This window comes from Gopherus evgoodei, chromosome 6 (genome assembly GCF_007399415.2).
Source record: "Gopherus evgoodei ecotype Sinaloan lineage chromosome 6, rGopEvg1_v1.p, whole genome shotgun sequence".
NCBI lineage: Eukaryota > Metazoa > Chordata > Testudines > Testudinidae > Gopherus > Gopherus evgoodei.
In genome coordinates this window covers 43,743,254-43,769,553 of record NC_044327.1, presented here as the reverse complement: position 1 = coordinate 43,769,553, position 26,300 = coordinate 43,743,254, and the positions used below count along the sequence as shown (strand labels likewise).

At 41.9% G+C, this 26,300-nt stretch overlaps 1 protein-coding gene across 4 annotated transcripts in view; it reads left to right on the top strand.

Moving 5' to 3' along the window:
- Nucleotides 1-26,300, top strand: part of GLIS3 (GLIS family zinc finger 3) — a 280,584-nt gene that overhangs the window by 208,093 nt on the left and 46,191 nt on the right. For all 4 annotated transcript variants that reach the window (XM_030567466.1, XM_030567465.1, XM_030567464.1 and 1 more), the window contains one exon: nucleotides 5,251-5,392. In XM_030567466.1, coding sequence (XP_030423326.1) covers nucleotides 5,251-5,392 — 142 coding nt within the window. The remainder of the gene's footprint in view (nucleotides 1-5,250; nucleotides 5,393-26,300) is intronic.

Sequence of the window (26,300 nt, the reverse complement as noted above, 5' to 3'; positions counted from 1 at the left end):
AAGTATTTTGTTACCTTAAAAAAAAATCTTCTAGTAGCCAATGATAACTTAGTGCACAGGTAACAGATGTTTTTATTTTTTAGATTTATCTTTAATACAAAAGGCCAAGAAGTATCTAGGGTGTTTTTTCTTGATTTAGGAAAGATCACAAAAATGAATTATTTTTTACCTTAGCATTCAACATGTCCTGGTCTTCAGTATCAGTTATTGGGAGAGAGTAGTAAATATAAGGTGTTTTTTATTTTATTTTAATATTGAAATATAATGCTACTCTCAGTGGATGATAGACTAGTCTTATTTGTTAAGTTCCATTCTGTTTACTGGTCAAGTAAAACAGATGACAAAAGCTGTTTAAAACAGTGCGTATGTTTATCTGTTAAAGCTGCCCAGATCTCAGGTGATTAAATAGAGGTGAAGAGCATCACAACAGAGACCCCTTCCTTCTATATTGTTTCCTAGCCCTCTGTTACTTCTGAGTGGAGGAATTAGGAGAAAACTTGGGAAGTACAAACTTACAGAATTTCCACTGTCAGCTTGATTTTAGTCCTGTGCATGGGAGCATTAAACCTTGATGAAGTTGATCAGTATGAGCAGCATGTGATCTACCATGCAAACATATAGCATAAATAAACACTCTTACATAGCTTTGGCTTCATGTTTAATATTTATTTTTCCAGTAGTCAAATTGGTGTACTCTATCAGTGTCATTAGACTAGCAGGGATGAAATTTGGCTCTGCACTATTGCAGGCAAATATTAACTTCCGGATACTCTCCTACACAAATTCAGAAAATGTGTGGAGGCAAAGATAGAGGATCATACTCCACTTCCATCACGACCATCTTCCAGGCAGACAGGGACAGGCATACTTGACTACCACTAAGCCTTACTCAGTCCTTGTCAGCTGGGGCTGTTGTTTTTATTGATTCCTAAATTATGCAACTCACTTTATATCTATACATAGAAAAATAGTTTTATAATGCTATGGCATTTTAGTGTAAAGAACTCCACCCATTAAAAATATTGATATTCAGTTTTATTTTGCCATTTAAGACACAGCAGCCACAGTAGATCTGACAAGTGCCAAAGACAAGTGGCCATGTTTGTTATTGAACTTGACCCTGTATGTGGAGATTTTCTGTCATGCACACAAGTGTATATACAGCCCATTCAAGTTGCTTTCATAATAATTAGGTTGAAACTTCTTGGATATAAATTATTAAGCTGGTAAGTTTTTGTGGTGAGAGAGGCCCAGTCTTTGTGAAGAAGCACTGATGTTAAAATGCTACAGTAATATTGAATACCAGGCAGGGTTTTGAAGTTACTATGATCCTATTTAAAATGGTTTGGGAAAAGCTAATCCTATTTTAAAAATCTTAAACTACTTTTTCATGGCCAAGACTCTTCATAAACACACATTTTTGTGGCATCTGATTCCTGTCGAACAAGAAGAAGAAACTACCAGTGTTGTGCAGAAACACGCACAACCCAGATAAAACAGATTGTTTAGAGAAATGCAAAACAAAAGGTCTTTGATTCTTAAGAGTTTTCTTTGGAAATATGTCATGCATCAGACTAACGTAATGTCTCTGCTTTTAGACTCAAATACAATGAAATTGAAAATTGAGGAATCTGTCCCTTATTCCCTCCTGATTACTTCCACTTGACTCACTTAATCTTGGGTGATTATTCAATCATATCTGAAATGAGAAAATGACAGGAGTAGAATTTCCATCTCTTGTTCTGAGAACTTATAAACATTAGCAGAACTGTCACGGCGGGGAACAAATGTAAATCGCTGTTGACAGTGCCTTGTTTTTATATGTTAAAAGAAATACCCATATTGTGATGGAAGCAGCTCAAGTTTCTAAGTACAGAGCTTGTCAAGTCTGCTGGGTGATTTAATTATTAAAGTTGAAAATCTATCATTTGGAACAAATATTTCATAAAGGAAGGTTGTGCAGCAGCTCAGCAACTGGGTTGTTTACTTGCACCTGGGCCAGCCATGAATTTAGGACAAGAAATGGCACACCAGAAACCTCTGAGCTCAGTGTATTAAGAATGTCTGTCATTAATTTCATCACTCAGCAAAATAACTTGCTACAGACCCTACCTTTGCCTCTCTGCTCAAGGGTAGAATGATTGGCATGTTTTAAGTCACAACGAAATTGCACTGATGACTAGCTGGATGCTCATATGAGATGGACTGTGTCACAGCCAGGAATACAGTATATTTGATTTGCAAGTTTTAAGTGAGACTTATTACATAGTCAGGTCAAAATCTGGTTATCCTTAAGAATAGATGATATCCCTATAACCCAGCCTGAGTAAGGGGCACATGTAACTATGCTTTCACAGAAGCAAAGCAGAAATTAGATTGTCAACATAGAGCTGGTCAGCATTTTTTCTTAACTTTTTCTATGAAAATAGGCTGGTTCACAAAAAAACACAAATTTTCATAAGAGAATTTCTGTTTTTATCAACATTTGGGGGGTTTTAATCAGGAAAGAATAATTCTAAAAACCAATTTTAGTTTTTGACAATGTAAACCAGTTTTCAGACTTTCTATGAAAATCTGAAAAATTCTGTGGAAATTTTTGACTACTTTTTTTTTAAATCTTTGCAAGAAATAAAATACATCTTTTTGACCAGCTGAAATTATGATGCTGAGAGTCACCATCTCTTTTGATCCAGGGAGGATATAGTTTGTGCCTGCCCTTTCACTGGCACAGATAACTTCCCCCCTCTGCAATGGTTCCAGTGCACCACCTGATGCATTAGTGGGGTGGAGACAAGGCTGCCCAGGCATTCTTGGCCATTTGCTAGCCACCTTTGCAGGAAGGAAAATAGCAGACCAGTGGCAGCTGTTTCTCTTATCCTCTCACCCCCCACAGTGTAGGCTACATAGAGAAAAAAGGATGCCTCTGACACCTTTATTCCCTTGCGAGGGTGTGCAGCATGTCTCATGACTGACCTTTTTATAGTTTTGTTGTGCAACTGACTGCAGAATCCACCTCTTACTCCAGAATCTGAGCTCTCATTTGTTTTTAGTCCTCATAGTTGAGAAGAAACCCTTCCAGATGTGAGCTGAATGTAATGAGTGCAGTATGGTCTTTCTGGGAGATAATTACATGGGTTCAGAACCCTCTGCAGACAGACAATCAGAGCACAGCTTTCTTCCATAGGTTTTCATAAGAATGATTCCTGTTCACTGGGCAGGTCAGAAAATTTTGTTTTAGCACTGATTGTCCTGAGGGAATCATTCCCAGTGCCAAATAGAAAACACGTCACAAAAGCAAAATAGAGAGAAATGTGTGTAATGTACTTTGTGTATATTTGGTTGACATTTCTGTTTAACATGCATATCTAATGTGTAAATACCCAAACTACACTTCTCTCGGGTCTGTTAACTACTTTTCCTTTAAGTGTACTTGCCTGTGGTTCCTAAAGAAAAAGGTGAGCAGTTCCATGTTATGAAGTAAAAAGGACCAATTAATTGCAAACAAGCAATTTTACACAGGAACCTCTGGAAATCTTCACTCTGTGTAAACATTGATTTGAAATCTTTCTTGAAAAGGATGGTTGTCTTTGTTTTATTATTATTTTATTTTATATTATGATGATGATGATGATGATGAATCAGGTTTGATAGAAATTAGCACCACTTCTGCTTCTTATGTTGAGAAAAATATAGATGGAAAGAATTTGAATATGTTTGGCCTCAGGAGTACACATGCACTTAATTTCATAAAAGGCCATATTCCTGCTGGTAGCAGTAAAGGCATAAGAACTAGTAAGTAATAGAAAGCAGACAGGGGTTCCAGGCTACAGTAGAAAAAACATCTGGGCCCTTGAGCAGATTGTAAATATGGGAGATAAATGAGAACTGATTCCAGAACTCATAATAAACTTGATTTTTTTTCTTTGAATTTTTCTATGCTTTGGGCTTTAGATAAAGTCCAGAAAAACATACATGCATACATACCTTACAAAGATCTTTTACCCTTAGGATCATTAAGCACCACTGTTGTGTAACTTTTTTGTTTCAGAGAGGAAAATAATGTACAGTATACATGGGCCGAGCAAATGGTTTTAACTAATCACAGTCCTCCTCGTTTATGATTTCAGTGTTATTTGTCTCTGTTATAGTTAATGTAGTCACACTCCTTTGAATATATGGGCCTGATTCTCCACTCCATTACCCAGACTTACACCATTGTAAATCCAGTGAAGTCAGTAAGTCATGCCAATGTAAAGCAGGAGTCATGCTGCTTAAAGCTGGTCTAGCAGAGTAGGGGAATGAAGCCACTAACAGATCAATCCCAGCATGAAATCCTGACATTGTCTGACCTGCAATATGATGAAATCACAAATTAATATCAGCCTCAGGCACTGTGACTATTTTTGGCTCTCCATAAGTCCATTCAACACTGTTGCCTCTTTCCCTGGTTCCCCATTCCTGAATGTGGGAGGGACAGGGATGTTTCTCTCTTCCTTTGTTGCTTCTCCTCTCCTTATCTTCCTCCACTGGATTGTTGGAGGAACTGGGTTAGATCCTGGATTTCTATAGCCCACTTACTTAGCACTCTCTGTATGGCCTCTCACAAGACCACGCAAAGTGAAAGGTGCTTCCAATTAGACCCATAGGGCCTCATTCTCATTTACATTAAGGCCATTTTACAGCTACAGCTCTGTAACTGTAACTCTTTATGTCCACTTTATATTGCCAAAGTGGACTTAGTGTAAATGAGAATCAGATAAACTCCAGATGAGCTGTATATAGGGGTAACGTGTCTTTAGAGCTACAGGTTGAGCTACAAGTTGAGATCACTATTTTAAGACATCTTACAAATGTTTATACTGTACACATCACTTCTCTGCTCATAAAGAAAATGTTGGTCCCATTTGATAGTTTCTCTAATGTGCAGCAGTCAAGCCAGTATTTCAATTCTGTAGAGCACTGTGCAAAGAAGAGAGCATCTTTCGTGGATTTCTTCTGCTCACCCCTCTCCCGCTCCATCCGCCTCACTTGGTTCTTAAAATATTTCCTTCTGTGGGCCATCAGGATGCTTTGTGGCCCATATTTTGAGAACCACTGTTATAATGGAACAGTCATTTCTCAGGATTGTATATAGAAAAATCTTTCTCAGTTTCTTCATCCAACCCCTCAGCCTTTCTTCACTATCACTGCCCAATATCTTGATCATTTTCCTGTGATGATGGTTTTTCCTTCTTATCTCTTGTGCTTCAGTTGCGATCAAGCTCAGAGCTTGACCAGGACATCCTCAACGATTGCCTCACTATTCAGCCTCTCCAACCAGCCCCTTCACCACATGATGCTGCAGACAATACTATGGGACGATCGCCAGTGCCTGTCCATGACATCTACACAGGTATAGTAAAAAGATAGGAAATAATCCCAGAACATTTAAAGTTAAGTATGCTTGATGTAGACTTCTGGGATTTTTAATGTGTGGAAAACTCTCTAAAATCCACCTCTTTTGCTTCCTAAACTACTCCTGAAAAGGACAGAACAATGTACAGTATATTAGAAAGGTATGTCTCTATCTGATATTTAAGTCTTTTTTAGCAGGTCTCATTTTGCCCAGGAAAAGACATATCACAGTAAGGAATATGTTTACTCTATGGGAATTGGACTCCTGCCAGAGGTTCAATTCACCCATTCCTTCTAGGCTCCTTAAGTTCATTAAATTCGATTTAGAACTGAAAGGGAATGTTTCCCTCTTTGCTATTCATAGGCTACATATAATTTTTATAATAAAGGTATATAAATTAAGTTAAATGTGGCATTTTGTTAGAAAATATAATAAACCCTTGTCCTATAGGTAAATATAAATCCACCAATAAATATATCTATATTGTTTACATAACAAGCCCTTTTTATAGTTTCAATAAAGTGTTTGGGAATTTCACTCTCAAAAAATGGCTGATGTTGGTTCGCAGTGGTTATAGATGTTCAAATTTAAGCAAATATTGAAATACTAAGAAAAAAAAGTGACAATATTTTCCAAAGTTCAAGTTCGTCTGTAACATGCAGTGGATAACATTTCAGGATTTAGTATGAGATATCTAGATAACTGAAAAGACACTTATTTTTCAGTATTTGCTTGAATAAAGTTGCATCTTCCAACAGTCTTCATTCTCATTTAGCTGAGGGTACGTCTACACTACGGGATTATTCCGATTTTACATAAACCGGTTTTGTAAAACAGATTGTATGAAGTGGAGCGCACGCGGCCACACTAAGCACATTAATTCAGCGGTGTGCGTCCATGGTCCGAGGCTAGCGTCGATTTCTGGAGCATTGCACTGTGGGTAGCTATTCTGTAGCTATCCCATAGTTCTTGCAGTTTCCCCTGCCTCTTGGAATTCTGGGTTGAGATCCCAATGCCTGATGGGGCAAAAATCATTGTTGCAAGTGGTTCTGGGTAAATGTCGTCACTCATTCCTTCCTCCGGGAAAACAACGGCAGACAATCATTTCGCGCCCTTTTTCCCTGGATTGCCCTGGCTTACGCCATAGCACGACAACCATGGAGCCCATTCAGCTTTTTTTTACTGTCACCGTATGTGTACTGGATGCCACTAACAGAGGCATTACTGCAGCGCTACACAGCAGCATTCGTTTCCTTTTGCATGATAGCAGAGACGGTTATCAGTCGTTCTGTACCGTCTGCTGCCATTGTAAATTGGCAGTAAGATGACAGTTATCTGTCTTTCTGAACTGTCTGCTGCCATCATGGGTGCCCCTAGCTGAGGTTGGCCAGGGGCTCAAAGGCAAAACTGGGAATGACTCCCCAAGTCAATCCCTCTTTTATGGTTTCTAAAAATAGAGTCAGTCCTGCCTAGAATATGAGGCAAGTGTATTGGAGAAGCAGTGTATCAGAGAGCACAGCTGCTCCGTGTCAGATCCCGCAGAAATGATGAGCTACATGCCATTCACGGGGGTTGCCCCTGCAACAACCCCACCCGTTGCTTCCCTCCTTCCCAAACCTTCCTGGCCTACCGTGGCAGTGTCCCCCCCATTTGTGTCATGAAGTTATAAAGAATGCAGGAATAAGAAACAGTGACTTGTTAGTGAGATAAAATGAGTGGGAGGCAGCTTCCGGCTGCTATGACAGTCAAAGCAGAACATTAAGCGGTGCGGGGGAGAGGAGCCCAGCATCCCGCTGCTATGATAGTCCAGGCAGTACAGAATCTTTTCTTTACACATGAAAGGGAGAGGGCTGATGGAGCTCAGCCTCCAGTTGCTATGATGAGGATGTTACCAGCCGTTCTGTCCCATCTACTGGGAATGACCAGGAATCATTCCTATTTTTACCTAGGCGCCCCAGGCCAGCCTCACCTGAGTCCTACTGCACCATCTGCCACCAGGGAGGGGAGAGGAGCGGATACTGCTCTTCACTGTTGCAGCATCACGTCTACCAGCAGCATTCAGTAGACATAGGAAGACGTTCAAAGAAGTCAAGAAACGATTTCTTTCCTTTTTCTTTCATGTGGGGACGGAGGGAGTAAATTGTCGAGCTATACCCTGAACCATGCCGGACAATGTGTTTGAACCTACAGGCATTGGGAGCTCAGCCAAGAATGAAATATTTTTCGGAGACTGCTGTGGACTGTGGGATAGCTGGAGTCCTCAGTACCCCCTCCCTCCCTCCATGAGCGTCCATTTGATTCTTTGGCTTTCCGTTACGCTTGTCACTCAGCACTGTGTAATCTGGAGATTTTTTTCAGAAGCTTTGGCATTTCATCTTCTGTAACGGAGCTCTGATAGAACAGATTTGTCTCCCCATACAGCTATCAGATCCAGTATCTCCCGTACGGTCCATGCTGGAGCTCTTTTTGGATTTGGGACTGCATCGCCACCTTGCTGATCAGAGCTCCACGCTGGGCAAACAGGAAATTAAATTCAAAAGTTTGCGGGGCTTTTCCTGTTTACCTGGCCACTGCATCCAAGTTCAGATTGCTGTCCAGAGCGGTCACAATGGTGCAGTGTGGGATACCGCCCGGAGGCCAATACCATCGATTTGCGGCCACACTAACCCTAATCCGATATGGTAATACCGATTTTAGCGCTACTCCTCTCATTGGGGAGGCGTACAGAAACCGATTTAATCGGTTTAACGCTGCTAAAATTGGTTTAAACGCATAGTGTAGACCAGGCCTGAGAGTCTGATTGAAAACTTGATTGGCAAGTGAAAGAGTTAGCTGAATCTTACAATGAGGAGATAACAATATAAAGTGGCTATTTTAAATAATGTTCTCCTCCTCATTGTAAGATTCAGCTAACTCACTTGCCAACCAGGTTTTCAATTAGACTCTCAGCTAAATGAGAATGAAGACTGTAATATATATTTACACACACACACAATATAGTAGTTTCATCTTGCTGTAAGACATGCCAGTTCTCAATTTGTTTTTCCCAAGGCTGTCGTTGAACTATATAGTACTTTTAATGTCGTTTTTCTCATTTGTGTTTGATGTGTAATATTGTGAATGAGATTTACACAAAGACAGTCAAGAAATTGAAAGTTGTGGTTCCCACAGTGACTACACTCAGGCCCTTTTCACATAAGAACTGTTTTGTCTTACTTCAGATGACGTTGTTTTTTAATGCCTTAATCCATGTAGTCTATTCAATCTCCTTCAATCTGAGTGTTGAGGGAAATGTCAAAATTCAAAATTACATTTGTGTACATGGAATCTCTATCATAATTACTTTACTAAAATAATTTTGCGTACATTTGCCTCTCTTTTATTGCCCTCTGAGGAGGGGATGGGTATTGAAGAAGTTTGAATGAATCACTTGATCTGCTGGACCTTCATCCATCTGAATACAAACTTAACGTTTTTTCAAGGAAAGAAAGGTTTGGTTATTTCCCCCAGCCCAACAAATTATCTTTCATTGGTGACTTACTGACTTGGGGCCAGACAAGGCCAGAGTTCCAGAAGGGCCCAGCACGTTCTCACAAAAAAGTCTCAGTGAGAGCTGCTGAGATTTTTACAAATCTGGCTTACAGTGTGCTGTTAAACTTTTCAGTTCTAGGTTGCTGATTCAAATCCAGCACAGGCTGGGAAGGACCAGATGTTTCTGCTGTCCAGTGTTCTAGGCCAAATGAATTAATGAGCTCAGTCCAGTTCTTAATCAACAGTTGTCCACTCTATAAATGACACAGTTTAGCAGTCTCTTTGTCAATTTCAGCAGAGAGATCAGGGATCAAATAAACATGGAAACTGAACTCCCCTCTGTCTTGCAAATGGTGTTTTAAGATCTGAGTGGTACAGAGTAGAGCTAGTAGTTTCCCTCACATGCTTTACTAGTGGATAAATAGATGGCCTCTGACTCCAGCATCTTTCATGAGATTTTTTTTTTTCATTTTTGCGTGATCCTATAGGGAGCAAAAGTGACAATATACTGTGAGAATCTATATTACCAGACTTATTCAAATCAAGAAATACTGAAAATCTCATTGATTTCTAGCTCAGTTTTGTAGACTCAGAAAGTTTGGATGAGGTTTGTATAAGCATCCAAACTTTTGTACTTTTATCCATATTGAATAATCAATTTACTTTCCATTTAAGTTCCAGTAATACATTGGTTGTATGCTGAAACACAAGTTTGAAATGCAGCTGGGCCATTATGGCCTGATCCAAAGGCCACTGATATCAATAGACTTTAGATAAAGCCCCAGTGTAGGAACTGGAAGCTCAGGAGGAAAGCTGCTAGGTAAGAAACTTAGTGTTGCCAAATCTCGTGATTTTATCAAGGGGTTTTTGCTATTCAGAGTGGGGGGGGTTAGCTTTTTATGATTGTCATAAACAGATAGCTAAGGGTTAATGTCTCTTTCACCTGAAACACCTGACCAGAGAACCAATCAGGAAACTGGATTTTTTCAACTTTGGGTGGAGGGAAGTGTGTCTCTGAGTCTTTTGTCTGTCTGCCTGTTTCCTCTGAGCTTTGGAGAAGTAGTTCTATTTTCTAGTCTTCTGTTTTCTAAGTGTAAGGACAAAGAGATCAGATAGTAAGTTCTATGGTTTCTTTTCTTTGGTATTTGCATGAATGTAAGTGCTGGAGGGCTTTGATTTGTATTCTTTTTGAATAAGGCTGTTTATTCAATATTCTTTTAAGCAATTGACCCTGTGTTGTAACATCTTAATACAGAGAGAGCATTTGTATTTTTTCTTTCTTTTTTATATAAAGCTTTCTTTTAAGACCTGTTGGAGTTTTTCTTTACTTCAGGGAAATTGAGTCTGTACTCACCAGGGAATTGGTGGGAGGAAGAAATCAAGGGGAGAGCTGTGTGTTGGATTGCTAGCCTGATTTTGCATTTCCTCTGGGTGAAGAGGAAAGTGCTTTTGTTCCAGGATTGGGAACGGAGAGGGGGAATCACTCTGCGTAGTTTCACAGAGCTTGTGTCTGTGTATCTCTCCAGGAGCACCTGGAGGGGGGAAGGGGAAAAGGATTATTTCCCTTTGTTGTGAGACTCAAGGGATTTGGGTCTTGGGGTTCCCAGGGAAGGTTTTTCAGGGGGACCAGAGTGCCCCAAAACACTCTAATTTTTTGGGTGGTGGCAGCAGGTACCAGGTCCAAGCTGGTAACTAAGCTTGGAGGTTTTCATGCTAACCCCCATATTTTGGACGCTAAGGTCCAAATCTGGGAATAAGGTTATGTCATGAGTGGCAGCGGCGGGATATAGACAGAATCCAGAAGCCAGTAGGAATATTATATTTTTCTTTTCTCTGCTAAGGGCTTTTTAGCAGAGAGAAACAGTTTGGTTTTAAAAGGGAACCAGAGAGAATTTTTTTTTCTGCTCTCTCTAGCAGTTGTGGTTTGCATGTTAAGCGAGAAGACTGTTGAGGGTCTTTTGTCATGCAATAGCCCTCCCATTAGCAGGCAAGTACCAGCACTTATATGCATGCAAATAAAGTGGTTTTTCTGGTTTCCCTTCATTGAACATTAGCTAGAGAGAGAAAGGGAAAAAAGCACTGTTGCTAGGCAGACTTCAGGAGGCAACAGAGCCTGCAGTTCAACAGAGAAACACCGGAGGGCACCCCAACACAAGAAAACAGGAACCATGTCTACTAGGACAAAAATGGAGGCCGAAGACCAATTAAAAGAAGCTGAACACAGGCGACAACTGGAAATAAAACAAAAAGAGATGGAGATAAAAGAAAAGGAAGAAAGCATCAAACTGGCAGCCTTCCAAAGAGAACAGGCAGCCCAAGAGGCAGCACACAAAAGAAAACTAGAAGAAGAAGAGGTGGCCCACCGCCGAGAAATGGAAAAGCACCAAAAAGAAATGGAAAAACAACAAAAAGAGAATGAAGAGAAGGAAAAACAGAGAAAACATGAACTGGAGTTGGCAAAAGCTGGGCTGCATGTGCCAGCCAACCCTAACAACCCGGCGCCAATTATTGCTCCACAGCACAGGAAATTTCCCACCTACAAGGCAGGTGATGACACCGAGGCCTTCTTGGAAAATTTTCAAAGAGCCTGTCTTGGGTACAGCATCCCCGAAGACCAGTACATGGTAGAATTAAGGCCACACCTCAGTGGACCTTTAGCAGAGGTGGCAGCTGAAATGCCCAAGCCGCAAATGAATGACTATAAACTTTTTCAAACCAAGGCCAGATACAGGATGGGGATAACCCCAGATCATGCCCGTCGGCGCTTCAGAACCCAAAAATGGAAACCAGAGGTGTCATTTCCCAAACACGCCTACTACATTGCAAAAAACTATGAGGCCTGGTTAACAGGAAACAACATTCAAACCTTGGAAGAAGTGAACCTTCTCATACAAATGGAGCAGTTCTTGGATGGTGTTCCTGAAGACATCACACGGTACATACAAGATAGAAATCCCAAAACTATCGCTGAGGCGGGGGAGATTGGAGCCAAATGGATGGAACTGGCAGAAAGCAAAAAAGCTACTGTCAAGGGGAACGATTACCCCAGGGGGCACACAGACCATAAACCCTACAACCGAGGACAGCCAAAGACCCTCCATACCACCCAAGTAAAGCCACAGATACCCTACTCTTCAACCTCACCAGTCTCCAGTAACTCACCTCGGCCCAGTGACCCATCAGATGGAAGATGCTTTAAGTGTAATGAACCGGGACACATCAAGGCCAACTGTCCCAAGAACACCATGCGAGTGCAATTCATTACACCACCATCACACAAAAGATCCCCAGGCCCGGATGCCTCTCAAATACCCTTGGAGCGAAGGGAAAATTTGAGAGTGGGCGGAAAGAAGGTTACTGCGTGGAGAGACACGGGGGCACAAGTGTCAGCTATCCACCAATCCTTCGTTGACCCCAAATTCATCAACCCAAAGGCCAAAGTTACAATTTACCCCTTCATGTCACAAGCTGTAGACTTGCCTACAGCTCAACTGCCTGTCCAGTACAAAGGCTGGTCAGGAATGTGGACTTTTGCAGTCTATGACAATTATCCTATCCCCATGCTACTGGGGGAAGACTTGGCCAACCAGGTGAGGCGGGCCAAGAGAGTGGGAATGGTTACCCGTAGCCAAACCAGGCAAGCTTCCAGACCCATTCCTGTTCCTGAGCCGTCCACAGAGGCCCCGTCTGTGTTACCAGAGACCCAGACAGAGGTAGTGGACCCGGATTCCATGCCTACCACTGAAACAGCCACAGCATCTCCAGTCCCAGGCCCGGAACTGGAACAACAACCAGCACCAGCAAGTGCAACCACATCTTCAAACTCAACGCCAGGGGGCGCCAGCGAGCCAGAACTGGCAGACGCGCACGACAGCCATACCCAAAAGGCTCAGCCAGAGCCTGAAATACCCTCAGGTGCACCAGCGGAGAGCGGTTCACCAGCAACGGAAACAACCCCATCACCTACATCGCTTCCAGAGGGACCAAGCCCAAGTCCACAGTCTGAGGAAGAACTGGTGACCCCAGCCTCAAGGGAACAGTTCCAGGCTGAGCAGGAAGCAGATGACAGCCTTCAGAAAGCGTGGGCGGCGGCACGGAGCACCCCACCGCCTCTCAGCTCTTCTAATCGATCCCGGTTTGTTATAGACCAAGGACTTTTATACAAGGAAATTCTTTCTGGTGGACACCGGGAAGAATGGCAGCCGCAAAAACAGTTGGTGGTTCCAACTAAGTACCGGGAGAAGCTCTTAAGCTTAGCCCATGATCATCCCAGTGGCCATGCTGGGGTGAACAGAACCAAGGACCGGTTGGGGAAGTCCTTCCACTGGGAGGGGATGGGCAAGGATGTTGCCAAGTATGTCCGGTCTTGTGAGGTATGCCAAAGAGTGGGTAAGCCTCAAGACCAGGTCAAGGCCCCTCTCCAGCCACTCCCCATAATTGAGGTCCCATTTCAGCGAGTAGCTGTGGATATTCTGGGCCCTTTCCCAAAAAAGACGCCCAGAGGAAAGCAGTACGTACTGACTTTAGTGGACTTTGCTACCCGATGGCCAGAAGCAGTAGCTCTAGGCAACACCAGGGCTAACACTGTGTGCCTGGCCCTAACAGACATCTTTGCCAGGGTAGGTTGGCCCTCTGACATCCTTACAGATTCAGGGTCTAATTTCCTGGCAGGGACCATGGAAAAACTGTGGGAAACTCATGGGGTGAATCACTTGGTTGCCACCCCGTACCACCATCAAACCAATGGCCTGGTGGAAAGGTTCAATGGAACTTTGGGGGCCATGATAAGAAAATTCATCAACGAATTCTCCAATAATTGGGACCTAGTGTTGCAGCAGTTGCTGTTTGCCTACAGGGCTGTACCACATCCCAGTTTAGGGTTTTCACCATTTGAACTTGTGTATGGTCACGAGGTTAAGGGGCCATTACAGTTGGTGAAGCAGCAATGGGAGGGGTTTACGCCTTCTCCAGGAACTAACATTCTGGACTTTGTAAGCAACCTACAAAGCACCCTCCGACACTCTTTAGCCCTTGCTAGAGAGAACCTAAAGGATGCTCAAGAAGAGCAAAAGGCCTGGTATGACAGACATGCCAGAGAACGTTCCTTCAAGGTAGGAGACCAGGTTATGGTCTTGAAGGCGCAACAGGCCCATAAAATGGAAGCATCATGGGAAGGGCCATTCACGGTCCAAGAGCGCCTGGGAACTGTAAACTATCTCATAGCATTTCCCAATTCCTCACTAAAGCCTAAAGTGTACCATGTTAATTCTCTCAAGCCTTTCTATTCCAGAGACTTACAGGTTTGTCAGTTTACAGTCCAGGGAGATGATGCTGAGTGGCCTGACAGTGTCTACTACGACGGAAAAAAAGACGGTGGCGTGGAAGAGGTGAACCTCTCAACCCCCCTGGAACGTCTGCAGCGGCAACAAATCAAGGAGCTGTGCACTAGCTTCGCCCCATTGTTCTCAGCCACCCCAGGACGGACTGAACGGGCATACCACTCCATTGATACAGGTAATGCTCACCCAATCAGAACCCCACCCTACCGAGTGTCTCCTCATGCCCAAGCTGCTATAGAACGGGAGATCCAGAACATGCTACAGATGGGTATAATCCGCCCATCTACCAGTGCATGGGCATCTCCAGTGGTTCTGGTACCCAAACCAGATGGGGAAATACGCTTCTGCGTGGACTACCGTAAGCTAAATGCGGTAACTCGTCCGGACAACTATCCAATGCCACGCACTGATGAGCTATTGGAAAAGTTGGGACGTGCCCAGTTCATCTCTACAATAGACTTAACCAAAGGGTACTGGCAAGTACCGCTAGATGAACCTGCCAAGGAGAGGTCAGCATTCGTCACCCATGCGGGGGTGTATGAATTCAATGTCCTTCCTTTCGGCCTTCGAAATGCACCCGCCACCTTCCAGAGGCTGGTAGACGGTCTACTAGCTGGACTGGGAGAATTTGCAGTTGCCTACCTCGATGATGTGGCCATTTTTTCAGACTCCTGGCCCAAACACCTACTCCACCTGGAAAAGGTCTTTGAGCGCATCAGGCAGGCAGGACTAACTGTTAAGGCCAAAAAGTGTCAAATAGGCCAAAACAGAGTGACTTACCTGGGGCACCAGGTGGGTCGAGGAACCATAAACCCCCTACAGGCCAAGGTGGATGCTATCCAAAAGTGGCCTGTCCCACGGTCCAAAAAGCAAGTCCAATCCTTCTTAGGCTTGGCCGGATACTACAGGCGATTTGTACCACACTACAGCCAAATCGCTGCCCCATTAACCGACCTGACCAAAAAGACCCAGCCAAATGCAGTTAAGTGGACTGATGAGTGTCAAAAGGCCTTTACCCAACTTAAGGCAACACTCATGTCTGACCCTGTGCTCAGGGCCCCGGACTTTGACAAGCCATTCCTAGTAACCACGGATGCATCTGAGCGTGGTATAGGAGCAGTACTCATGCAGGAAGCAACAGATCACAACTTCCATCCTGTCGTGTTTCTCAGCAAGAAACTGTCTGAGAGGGAAAGTCACTGGTCAGTCAGTGAAAAGGAATGCTATGCCATTGTGTACGCCCTGGAAAAGCTACGCCCATATGTTTGGGGACGGCGGTTCCAACTACAAACTGACCATGCTGCACTACAGTGGCTTCATACTGCCAAGGGGAACAACAAGAAACTTCTTCGTTGGAGTTTAGCTCTCCAAGATTTTGATTTTGAAATTCAACACATCACAGGAGCTTCTAACAAAGTTGCTGATGCACTCTCCCGTGAGAGTTTCCCAGAATCCAGTAGTTAAAAAGTGTTCTTAAAATGTAAAAGTCTGTTAGTTATATACTTAGTAGTATATGTAAAGGTGCATGTGTTGTATTAATCTGTTTATTTTCAAGTTCTAGAAGGAAATTGCCGCCAGTGAGCTTCCCCACTGTCTGCAATTTGGGGGGCGTGTCATAAACAGATAGCTAAGGGTTAATGTCTCTTTCACCTGAAACACCTGACCAGAGAACCAATCAGGAAACTGGATTTTTTCAACTTTGGGTGGAGGGAAGTGTGTCTCTGAGTCTTTTGTCTGTCTGCCTGTTTCCTCTGAGCTTTGGAGAAGTAGTTCTATTTTCTAGTCTTCTGTTTTCTAAGTGTAAGGACAAAGAGATCAGATAGTAAGTTCTATGGTTTCTTTTCTTTGGTATTTGCATGAATGTAAGTGCTGGAGGGCTTTGATTTGTATTCTTTTGAATAAGGCTGTTTATTCAATATTCTTTTAAGCAATTGACCCTGTGTTGTATCATCTTAATACAGAGAGAGCATTTGTATTTTTTCTTTCTTTTTATATAAAGCTTTCTTTTAAGACCTGTTGGAGTTTTTCTTTACTTCAGGGAAATTGAGTCTGTACTCACCAGGGAATTGGTGGGAGGAAGAAATCAAGGGGAGAGCTGTGTGTTGGATTGCTAGCCTGATTTTGCATTTCCTCTGGGTGAAGAGGAAAGTGCTTTTGTTCCAGGATTGGGAACGGAGAGGGGGAATCACTCTGCGTAGTTTCACAGAGCTTGTGTCTGTGTATCTCTCCAGGAGCACCTGGAGGGGGGAAGGGGAAAAGGATTATTTCCCTTTGTTGTGAGACTCAAGGGATTTGGGTCTTGGGGTTCCCAGGGAAGGTTTTTCAGGGGGACCAGAGTGCCCCAAAACACTCTAATTTTTTGGGTGGTGGCAGCAGGTACCAGGTCCAAGCTGGTAACTAAGCTTGGAGGTTTTCATGCTAACCCCCATATTTTGGACGCTAAGGTCCAAATCTGGGAATAAGGTTATGTCAATGATCCTCTGCTGCTTTCTCATCAAGACAGTGCACTGGTATTTCCAATACGATTGAATCCAGGCTGCCATGAGGCAATATGGGCACCCCCTCTATTCTGTCACTGGGAAACTGTGAGAGGGGTAGAGGGATACATTTGAAGCAAGAGAAAGACCAAGGACAGGGTATGTCCATTACTCAGTGGGGGAGGGGAAACAATAACAGAAAAATGTGGAAAAGGCAGAAGTGCTAAATGACTGTTTTGTTCCAGTTTTCACCAAAAAGTGTACTAGGAATTGGACATATCACTTCATGAATGCCAGTGAAAATGAGGTAGGATCAGAGGCTAAAATAGGAAAATTACTTAGACAAGTTAGATGTCCTCAAGTCACCAGGGCCGATTAAATAGAATCATAGATTATTAGGGTTGGAAGGGATCTGAAGATATCATCTAGTCCAACCCCCTGCTCAAAGCAGGACGAATCCCCAAATTGCCCCCTCAAGGATTGAACTCACAACCCTGAGTTTAGCAGGCCAATGCTCAAACCACCGACATCCTAGAATACTCAAGGAGCTGAATGAGGATATAGCTGAGCCTTTACCAATTATCTTTGAAAAGTCATGAAAGACAGCTGAGATTCCAGAGGAATGGAAAAGGGAAAATATACTTCCCATTTATAAGAAGGGGAATAAGGACACCCTGGGAACTAGAGACCAGTTAGCTTAACTTCAATACCTGGAAAAATTATGGACCAAATAATTAAGTAATCAGTTTGAAGACACCTAGAAGATAATAAGATAAGTAACAGTCTTCATGGATTTGTCAAGAACAAATAGTATAAAACCAACCTAATAGCTTTCTTTGACAGTTTAACAAGCTTTATGGATGGGGGGAAGTGGTAGATTTGGGAGATCTTGACTTTAGTAAGGCTTTTGATACTGTTTCACATGACCTTCTCATAAACAAGCTAAGGAAATATAAACTTGATGGAGCTACTATAAGGTGGGTGCATAACTGATTGGAAAACCATTCCCAGAGAGTAGTTATCAGTGATTCACAGGCAAGCTAGAAGGGCATATCAAGTGGGGTCCTGTGGGGATCAGTCCTAGGTCTTGCTCTGTTAAATATCTTCATCAGTGATTTAGATAATGGCATAGAGAGTGCACTTATAAAGTTTGCAGATGATACCATGTTGGGAGGGGTTGCAAGTGCTTTGCAGGATAGGATTAAAATTCAAAATAATCTGGATAAACTGGAGAAATGGTCTGAAGTAAACAGGATGAAATTCAGTAAGGACGAATGTTAGGTACCCCACTTAGGAAGGAACAATCAATTGCACACATACAAAATGGGAAATGACTGCCTTGGAAGGAGTACTGCAGAAAGGTATCTGAGGGTCATAGTAGATCACAAGCTAAATATGAATCAACAGTATAACACTGTTGCAAAAAAATCAAACATCATTCTAGGATGTATTAGCAGAAGTGTTGTAAGCAAGACACAAGGAGTAATTTTTCCACTCTACTCTGCACTGATTAGGCCTCAACTGGAATATTGTGTCCAGTTCTGGGTGCCACATTTCAGGAAAGATGTGGACAAATTGGGGAATGTCCAGAGAAGAGCAACAAAAATGATTAAAGATCGGAAACGTGACCTATGCAGAAGCTTGAAAAAATTGGGTTTGTTTAGTCTGGAGAAGAGACGATTGAGAGGGGACATGATAACAGTTTTCAAATACATAAAAAGTTGTTACAAAGAGGAAGGAGAAAAATTGTTCTCTTTAACCTCTGAGGATAGGACAAGAAGAAATGGGCTTAAATTGCAGCAAGGGAGGTTCAGGTTGGACATTAGGAAAAATTTCCTGTCAGGGTAGTTAAGCACTGAAATAAATTGCCTAGGGAGTTTGTGGAATCTCCGTCATTGGAGATTTTTAAGAGCTGGTTAGACAAACACCTATCAGGGATGGTCTAATACTTAGACTTGAGTGCAGGGGACTGGACTAGAAGACCTCTCGCGGTCGCTTCCAATCCTATGATTCTATTTGGGAGGCAGGGAAGAGAAGTGATAGAGGATCTGAGGGTCAGGGAGTGGACTGAGGTGGTGGATGTGAAGAGCCAGGGGCAGACTACGGAGATTGTGAGGAGGCTGGAGAGGAGTGTGTAGGTGCAGGATGGTAATGTAGAGTGAAGAGGAGGGAGATGAGAATCTAGATGCAGGAAATAATCACAAGAAGAACAAGGATATGTGAAATATGAGAGGAGACTGAGGAGGTGGATGGGAAATAGGGGAAGAGATGTGTATGAGGGACAGAAGAACATGAGGGGGAGATGGGGGCAGTTAGGGAATTGGGGACTGTGGAGGGAGTCAGGAGGGGAGAAAGTGGAAGGATAGATAATAAGAGTCAATGCTAAACCAGACTGAGAGGTAAAGTGGAGTCCCCTGCAAGTAGCCAATTTTCGTGTGTGTGCATTTAAGTTTGAATTTTGAACATGAGATCTTTTGGGGCAGGTAGCTTCTCCCTTAAGGCTAAAAAAAAATAGAATGTAGTGAAGAAAGAAATGTATTTTAATAGCTTGATTTCCAATCCTATATCATGATATTTTACAGTCTGATTCTTGCTTTGGATTGGTAATATTGCGTGACTGTTTGGATTCCTGGAGGAAATCAGTAATTTTTCATTTCTCACTATTTGTCTCTGCTTCCTAGTGAACAGCAATTCTTGTAAACTAAGAGTTCATCATCATGCTTTTACGAGCTGTAATTTCTCGTTAGTTAATAGACTGGTTTCTCTAACACATTTGTTTATTCATTGCTGCATCTATCATTCAGTTGACACATTTGTTTGCTTTTTTCTTGATGCACTGAAGACAGGTAGTATTGTTTCCCATCAGTTAGCTTGGGATTTTGTGTCAGACTAGACATAGACTGGACTAGAAGACCTCTCGCGGTCCCTTCCAATCCTATGATTCTATTTGGGAGGCAGGGAAGAGAAGTGATAGAGGATCTGAGGGTCAGGGAGTGGACTGAGAGGGTGGATGTGAAGAGCCAGGGGCAGACTACGGAGATTGTGAGGAGGCTGGAGAGGAGTGTGTAGGTGCAGGATGGTAATGTAGAGTGGCTTCGTCTATGTCAGGGATAAACGAAGCCATGTCATTTCATTCTGACAGCCACTCAATCAGTTTGGAAGAAATTATTTCATTAACTACTTATCTGGGCTACTGGATAATGAGAAAGTGAAATAACAATAAAAGAGAGAGACTGAATTTTTGGGGAACAGCAATATTAAAATTATTCATGCTGCAGAGAATAGAAAAATATTATGAACTTGGCTGTGGTGCCCTAGAGAAGCTGCTGTTCCAAATGGCAAATGGAATCAGCAAAAATGATCCCCCTCTCAAGTCGAGGAGAAAAAGGTTTGACACAATCTGAAGCAGAAAATCGATGATACTCACTTTTACTGTAAACTGTTACACAGGACATATCACCTGAAATACGTCTGTGCTGTTTTCCAATTATAAACATGAGCAGATGTCTTTGTCACCAGTGGCCTTCATCAAACTTTTTACCAATTGGAGATATTTTAATATCTTATACATATTTAAAAGCAAGAGATTTTTAATTACTTTTCTTCTAAGGGATGCACAAAATATATACTTGAAGGGATACTTTAAATTTGAAAAATTATATTTCTCTTTGGAAATGTTGTACCTGCTCAAGTTACAAGTATTGTCTAAGAAAACTATAACTGAAATAAATTAGTGGAAATATACTTTTTCTCTATTTTTCCCAGTTTACTTTGTGCATTTGAAAGCACGTTGTTTATAGCCATTTTCACTTTTCTCCCTGTATATTCAGTTTCTGTCATGCTGAAAAGATATTTGGAACCATCAACAGGGGAGCAGAAAAACACTTATGTATGTTTTTTGATTCAGAATGTAATATTTAAAGGGTTTTTTATCAGAAACTGGAATCATTTTAAATAAGTCAATTTAAAAACTCCATGTTGAGGGTGTCCCTTTAAAGCTCTGAGCTAGTTTTCAGAGGAGCTGCGGATCCATAGCTCTCAGTGATTTCAGATTCTTAGCGCCTCTGAAAATCAGGCCATTAGTCCATTAAACATTAATTTAGACATGAATTGTAAAGCTAAAGTGCTAAACTTAAAGGCCCTAAGTATCCCTACATTTAATTAGCTTTATAAAATGGGATAAAGGGATTTTTTTAATTTAAAAAAACATTGTAGTTTTGTGGTTCATAGTAATGCACTAGTAAAGTCATCAGTCTTTTTTTAATTCAGAAAACTGTACAAGACCATTTCTTTTTTTTCTTCTTTTTTCTTTTAAGAAATGGCAACAGTGAAAAACCTTGAGACTAGCACATTTTTATGGCTTAAAGTATAATCATGCATAAAAATGACTTAGGGCTTGTCTCCATGGACACTTAGCGCAAGGGAAGCCATTGTGTGAATCTACAGTCAGGGGCGGCTCCAGGCACCAGCACGCCAAGTGCATACCTGGGGCGGCAAGCCACAGGGGGCACTCTGCCGGTTGCCGCGAGGGTGGCAGGCAGGTTGCCTTCGGTGGTGCGCCTACGGAGGGTCCACTGGTCCCGTGGCTTCAGCAGACCTCCCGCAGGCATGCCGCCAAATCTGCGGACCAGGGACCTCCCGCAGGCAAGCCGCCGAAGGCAGCCTCCCTGCCGTGCTTGGGGTGGCAAAATATCTAGAGCCGCCCCTGTCTACAGTACACTAGTTTTCCATGCACTACTGGCCACATGGACCCTGCTACCGTGCACTAAAAGTTTCATAGCACGTACCTCAGCTTGCTGTGCACTACATTTTTGTGTAGACAGTCCCTTTCCTTTGAAGAGCCTGATTCAGCAAACATGTACAAATGTGTTTTAACTTTAAGTGTGTGTGGTCCCTTTGATTTCATTGAAATTACTCATACTTAAAGTTAAGCACGTGCATAAAAATATGCAGTATCAGGGCCTAAAATGAAAACCTATTCTGACTTGTGATATAAGAAGTTTCAATAGAGCATAACCATCCTGATAATACACTGGAGTACATATAAAGATCTTATATTACCAAAAAGATAAAAACAGATCCAAAAAATAAAATTACCAGTATAGAATAGTATATACATGCGTCCTGTTCTCTTCATAGGAAAACAGTTATAATAACAATAGTATAAAATATATAACAATGTTTGTATAAGCTATAATATTTGAGCAATTATTAAAATGTTAAGATTTACTATATTTTTATAAACCCTGTAGATTTTAGGAAAACTTGTTATTTTTACTGTTTTCTATATAAATTGCATGTTTAGGACTAACTTCACCACTAGCTATAGATTTATTTCTCCTTGGTCTAAATTCTGTTCTGTGTTGCACTGGTGCAAGGCAGAGTAGACTTTGACTCAGAATAATTGAAGGCCTGAGCCTGCAGACACTTAAGCAAGTCCAAAACTTCTGAGTAGTTCCACTGAGGTTGATGGGACTACTCATAGGTGTAAAGTTAAGCATATGCATATGTATTTGCAGGAGTGTTACTTAAATATTCCTCAGACCAGAGAGAGTGTGAGACTCAGCATAACCCTGTGGTTAGAGTATTCACCTGCGAGACCCAGGTTCCAGTCCCTGATCTAATGAGTATGTAAGTATTTTATACAAAGTAGATCAACTACAACAGGAGAGATTGAGAGAGACCCACCCTAGTGGTGAGGGCACTCACCTGTGAGTTAGAGACCTGGGTTCAAATTCTTGCTCTGAATCAGGGAGAGCAGGGATTTGAACCTGGGTTTTTCACGTACTAGGTGAGCACACTGGGCTTTGGGGCGTAAGGGTAGCACCCTCACTATCTCCTCATTTATTTTTTTTTTACTTTTTTTTTTGTGAGACATGGCTGGCCCAGCTTAAGCACATAACTCCAGGAGAGTATTCATGGCTGAGAATCACAAGTGGAGGGAGCCATCTCCTTCTGGGCCAGAGTCAGGCACCTAATTCCCTTTGAGGAGCAGGGCTTAGGCTCCACCACTTTCCTCTGCATTTCCTACTGGCTAGCTTAGGCAGCTCCCCACTCAGCTTGCTGGCTTTTGTGAATCCAATTCTTAGGTTCCTAGCTCTCCCCACACATCCTATAGTGAGCCTGGAGGCCTAAATTGCAGCTATGGACTCAAGTGGGCATCAGAGGGCCTACACATTAGATGTTGCAATGCTGAGTGTAAGTCCCTCTTCACGTATCTAGCCCTATGTTGTCATTTAAAAAAAGCCTATTTTTGCGGATACAGACTAACACAGCTGCTACTCTAAAAAAAGCCTAGTCATTCTGGTTTATTCACGGTTATAGTATCATGACATTTTCAGTCAGAATTTATAAATTATATATTTTCTGCTACATCCCTGTCTCCTAAAATATTTTGTGCCCCATATCCTAGCATTTCATGTGCCAAAAACATCCTAAATGCTGTAATATAGAAATTTTTTTGTTAGTGTTAAGTTCATTGTGACATATGTGGCAAAAAGTCGATAGTTTCACATTTTAAAATAAACCAAAATGTGTAATTTATAAATTCTCTCTGAAAATGTCATGAATTGCATATTCTCCGGTGCTCTAAAATGAAGCAAGCTAATTCCTACAGCTGTTCACATTTGCTAGATTTTCTTTGCACCAGAAAGACAGAATTGTTGTAATAAGAGTTTAGATTCTGCAGAAGATTTTCGCAGCATTGCCCTGAAGACAGTGTTGTGAACCACTCTTCTAAGTAATATCATAGGGCCCCATACATGTTTAACTTAGGAACATAAGAATGGGCATACTGGGTCAGACCAACGGTCCATCTAGCCCAGTATCCTGTCTGCCGACGGTGGCCAATGCCAAATTCTTCAGAGGGAATGAACAGAACAGGGCAATTATTGAGTGATCCATCCCCTGTCCTCCAGTCCCAGCTTCTGGCAATTAGAGGCTTAGGGACACCCTGAGCTTGTGGTTGCATCCCAGTCCATTCTGGCTAATAGCCATTGATGGACCTATCCTCCATGGATTTACCTAGTTCTTCTTTTAACCCAGTTATAGAATTGGCCTTCACAACATCCCCAGCAATGAGTTCCACAGGTTGACTGTGTGTTGTGTGAAGAAATATTTCCTTTGTTTGTTTTAAACCTGTTGCCTGTTAATTTCATTGGGTGACCGCTGGTTCTTGTGTTATGTGAAGGAGTAAACAACTCTTCCTTATTCACTTTCTCCACACCATTTATGATTTTATAGATTTCTATCCTATCCCCTATTACCAGAGCTGTCCCTTGGGTATGGAGAATCGGGGTGATTGCTCTGGGACCCGCACTCTGGGGAGCCCCATGGACCGCTGGTGCAATTGACCGGTGCTGGGCACAGTCAGTTCTGGAAGTGATGGATTCTTCACTTCTGCCCCGGGCCCTACCCCCCTTAGGGACAGCCCTGCCTATTAGTCATCTCTCTTCCAAGCTGAAAAGTCCCAGTTTTTTTAGTTTCTCCTCACATGAAAGATGTTCCATATCTCTAATCATTTCTTTTGCCTTTCACTGTACCTTTTCCAGTGCTACTACATCCCTTTTGAAAGGTATGGGTGTACCGTGGATTTATATAATGGCATTATGATATTTTCTGTCGTCTTATCTATCTCTTTCTTAATGGTTCCTAATATTTTTTTAGCTTTACGCTTGGTGAGTAATGTTACACATGTGCTGCAGTGTTGATTTATTATTATTATTTGAAATGTACAGTGCCTGGGTGCTCCAATTAAGGATCATTGTGCTAGATGTTGTACACACATATAACAAACAGATGCTCCATGCCCCAAACAGCTAACAGGCATATGAGGCAACAGGTGGATACAACAACAGATAAGAGGAGCACTAGGTAACACTGAGACAATTATTATTACAAGCATACACAGCTGTCACAGCGCATCAGCTGCCTAATCATTAGGTATCATGACAAAGGTAAATTTTGAGGAGAAGTTAGAAGGAAATCAATATAGTGACTTTGTGGATAAAAGGCAATATGAGAGAAAGCATGAAGGTGTTTGTAGAAAAATTAGCCTTCTGAGGGATAAATGCTGGCATAGCAGAGGTGGGGGCAATGGCTCAATGCCAATTAAAAGATGGCAAGTGTGGTGTGGTTAAGTCATGAAAGGCTATCAAAGTGAAGACAAGTAGTTTGTGTTTGTGCAGTGGAAAAGGGGGAGCCAGTGGAGGGATCAAAAGATGGGGGTGATGTAGTCAGGGCAACAAGTCACTTATTACCTTTTAATTACAATCAAGAAGAAACACTGTTTTTGTAGGACCTGCTATCTTTTGTGATCTACTATTGAAGAGGCAGGGAATGGAGCACACTTAACTAATCTTAGAGGCATTACAGGAGAGAACAAAAATGGGTCAAAGCCGGGCCTGCCAAATTCAATATCATCTTGACCTCTTCAGATATGACGTTTCATTCTTTTCTGTCCTAAGGCTTTTCATAGGCAGCATTTTGAATGGGTTTGTGTGGGGCAAGATGGGATTTGTCAAGGTCAGGAATTAGGAGATTACAATAGGCAAGAATTTCCTGCTAATATTTCATATTCACAAACATTTTCATGAATACCCTGCAGTTGTCCTAATACGTTCAAATTATGAATAATGTGAGCCATTAATGGTAACAAAACCAAACTTGCTGTGTTTATTCATTGATATATGTTCACAAATCAGGGTTGTTTACTGTTGTTACTATTTAGTGTGATCTAGCTGAAATATTCTGGTAAGGCCAGAATCGTGCAAACAATTATGATCATGCTTATATTTAAGCAGATGAGTAGTCCCTTTAAAGTCAGTGCAGTACTCCTGTGTATAAAATTAGGCATGTGCTTAAATCTTTACAGAATTTGGGTCTAATGCTACATTTGACCCTTATCCTTAGCTTTGAATAACATTTTTGAGGTCTAGTTCTGAATTTCTCAAACACCAAGGGTTCTCATTAAATGAGAGTTATTGTCAGGATCAGGCCTATTTTGCACATATACAAGGACCCACTAACTTTAATATGTTACATATTTTATGCAGAATGCAGACATTTCCTTCAGATTTGTCCCTTTCTTCCCCAGCTTTAGTCTTGAATTTTAGAAGTTTAGTTCTTAATGTAGCTTTAAGGTAGCTATTTTCATGTGGATGCAATTTGCTGGTGCTATGTGAATTACATGGTAATGATTTTCATTCAGATTGTGAGGGAAAGCTTAAGTGTACTGGTGAATTAGCATTACCATTGTAAAGTAACAAGTGACAACTGTGTTATTTCTATTTCCCTTCTTCATGCTAAGAGAAAACCAAAGTGAAAAGAAACTACAATTCACTGAACAAGTAAGTCAGGCAAGGTTATGATATAATGACCTCCAGCTGAAGCAAGAACCTCAGGTTTTAATCCAGACCACAAACTTTATTGCTTTGGGGATTTCACCATCTCTTAATCACAGAAGTAATAAGAATTTCCAATATGTTCAACTGCTGTGCTTAATCAATTGTTCCAGCTGCCAATCACTGGCAATATCAGAAAGTACTGTGGACTTAACAA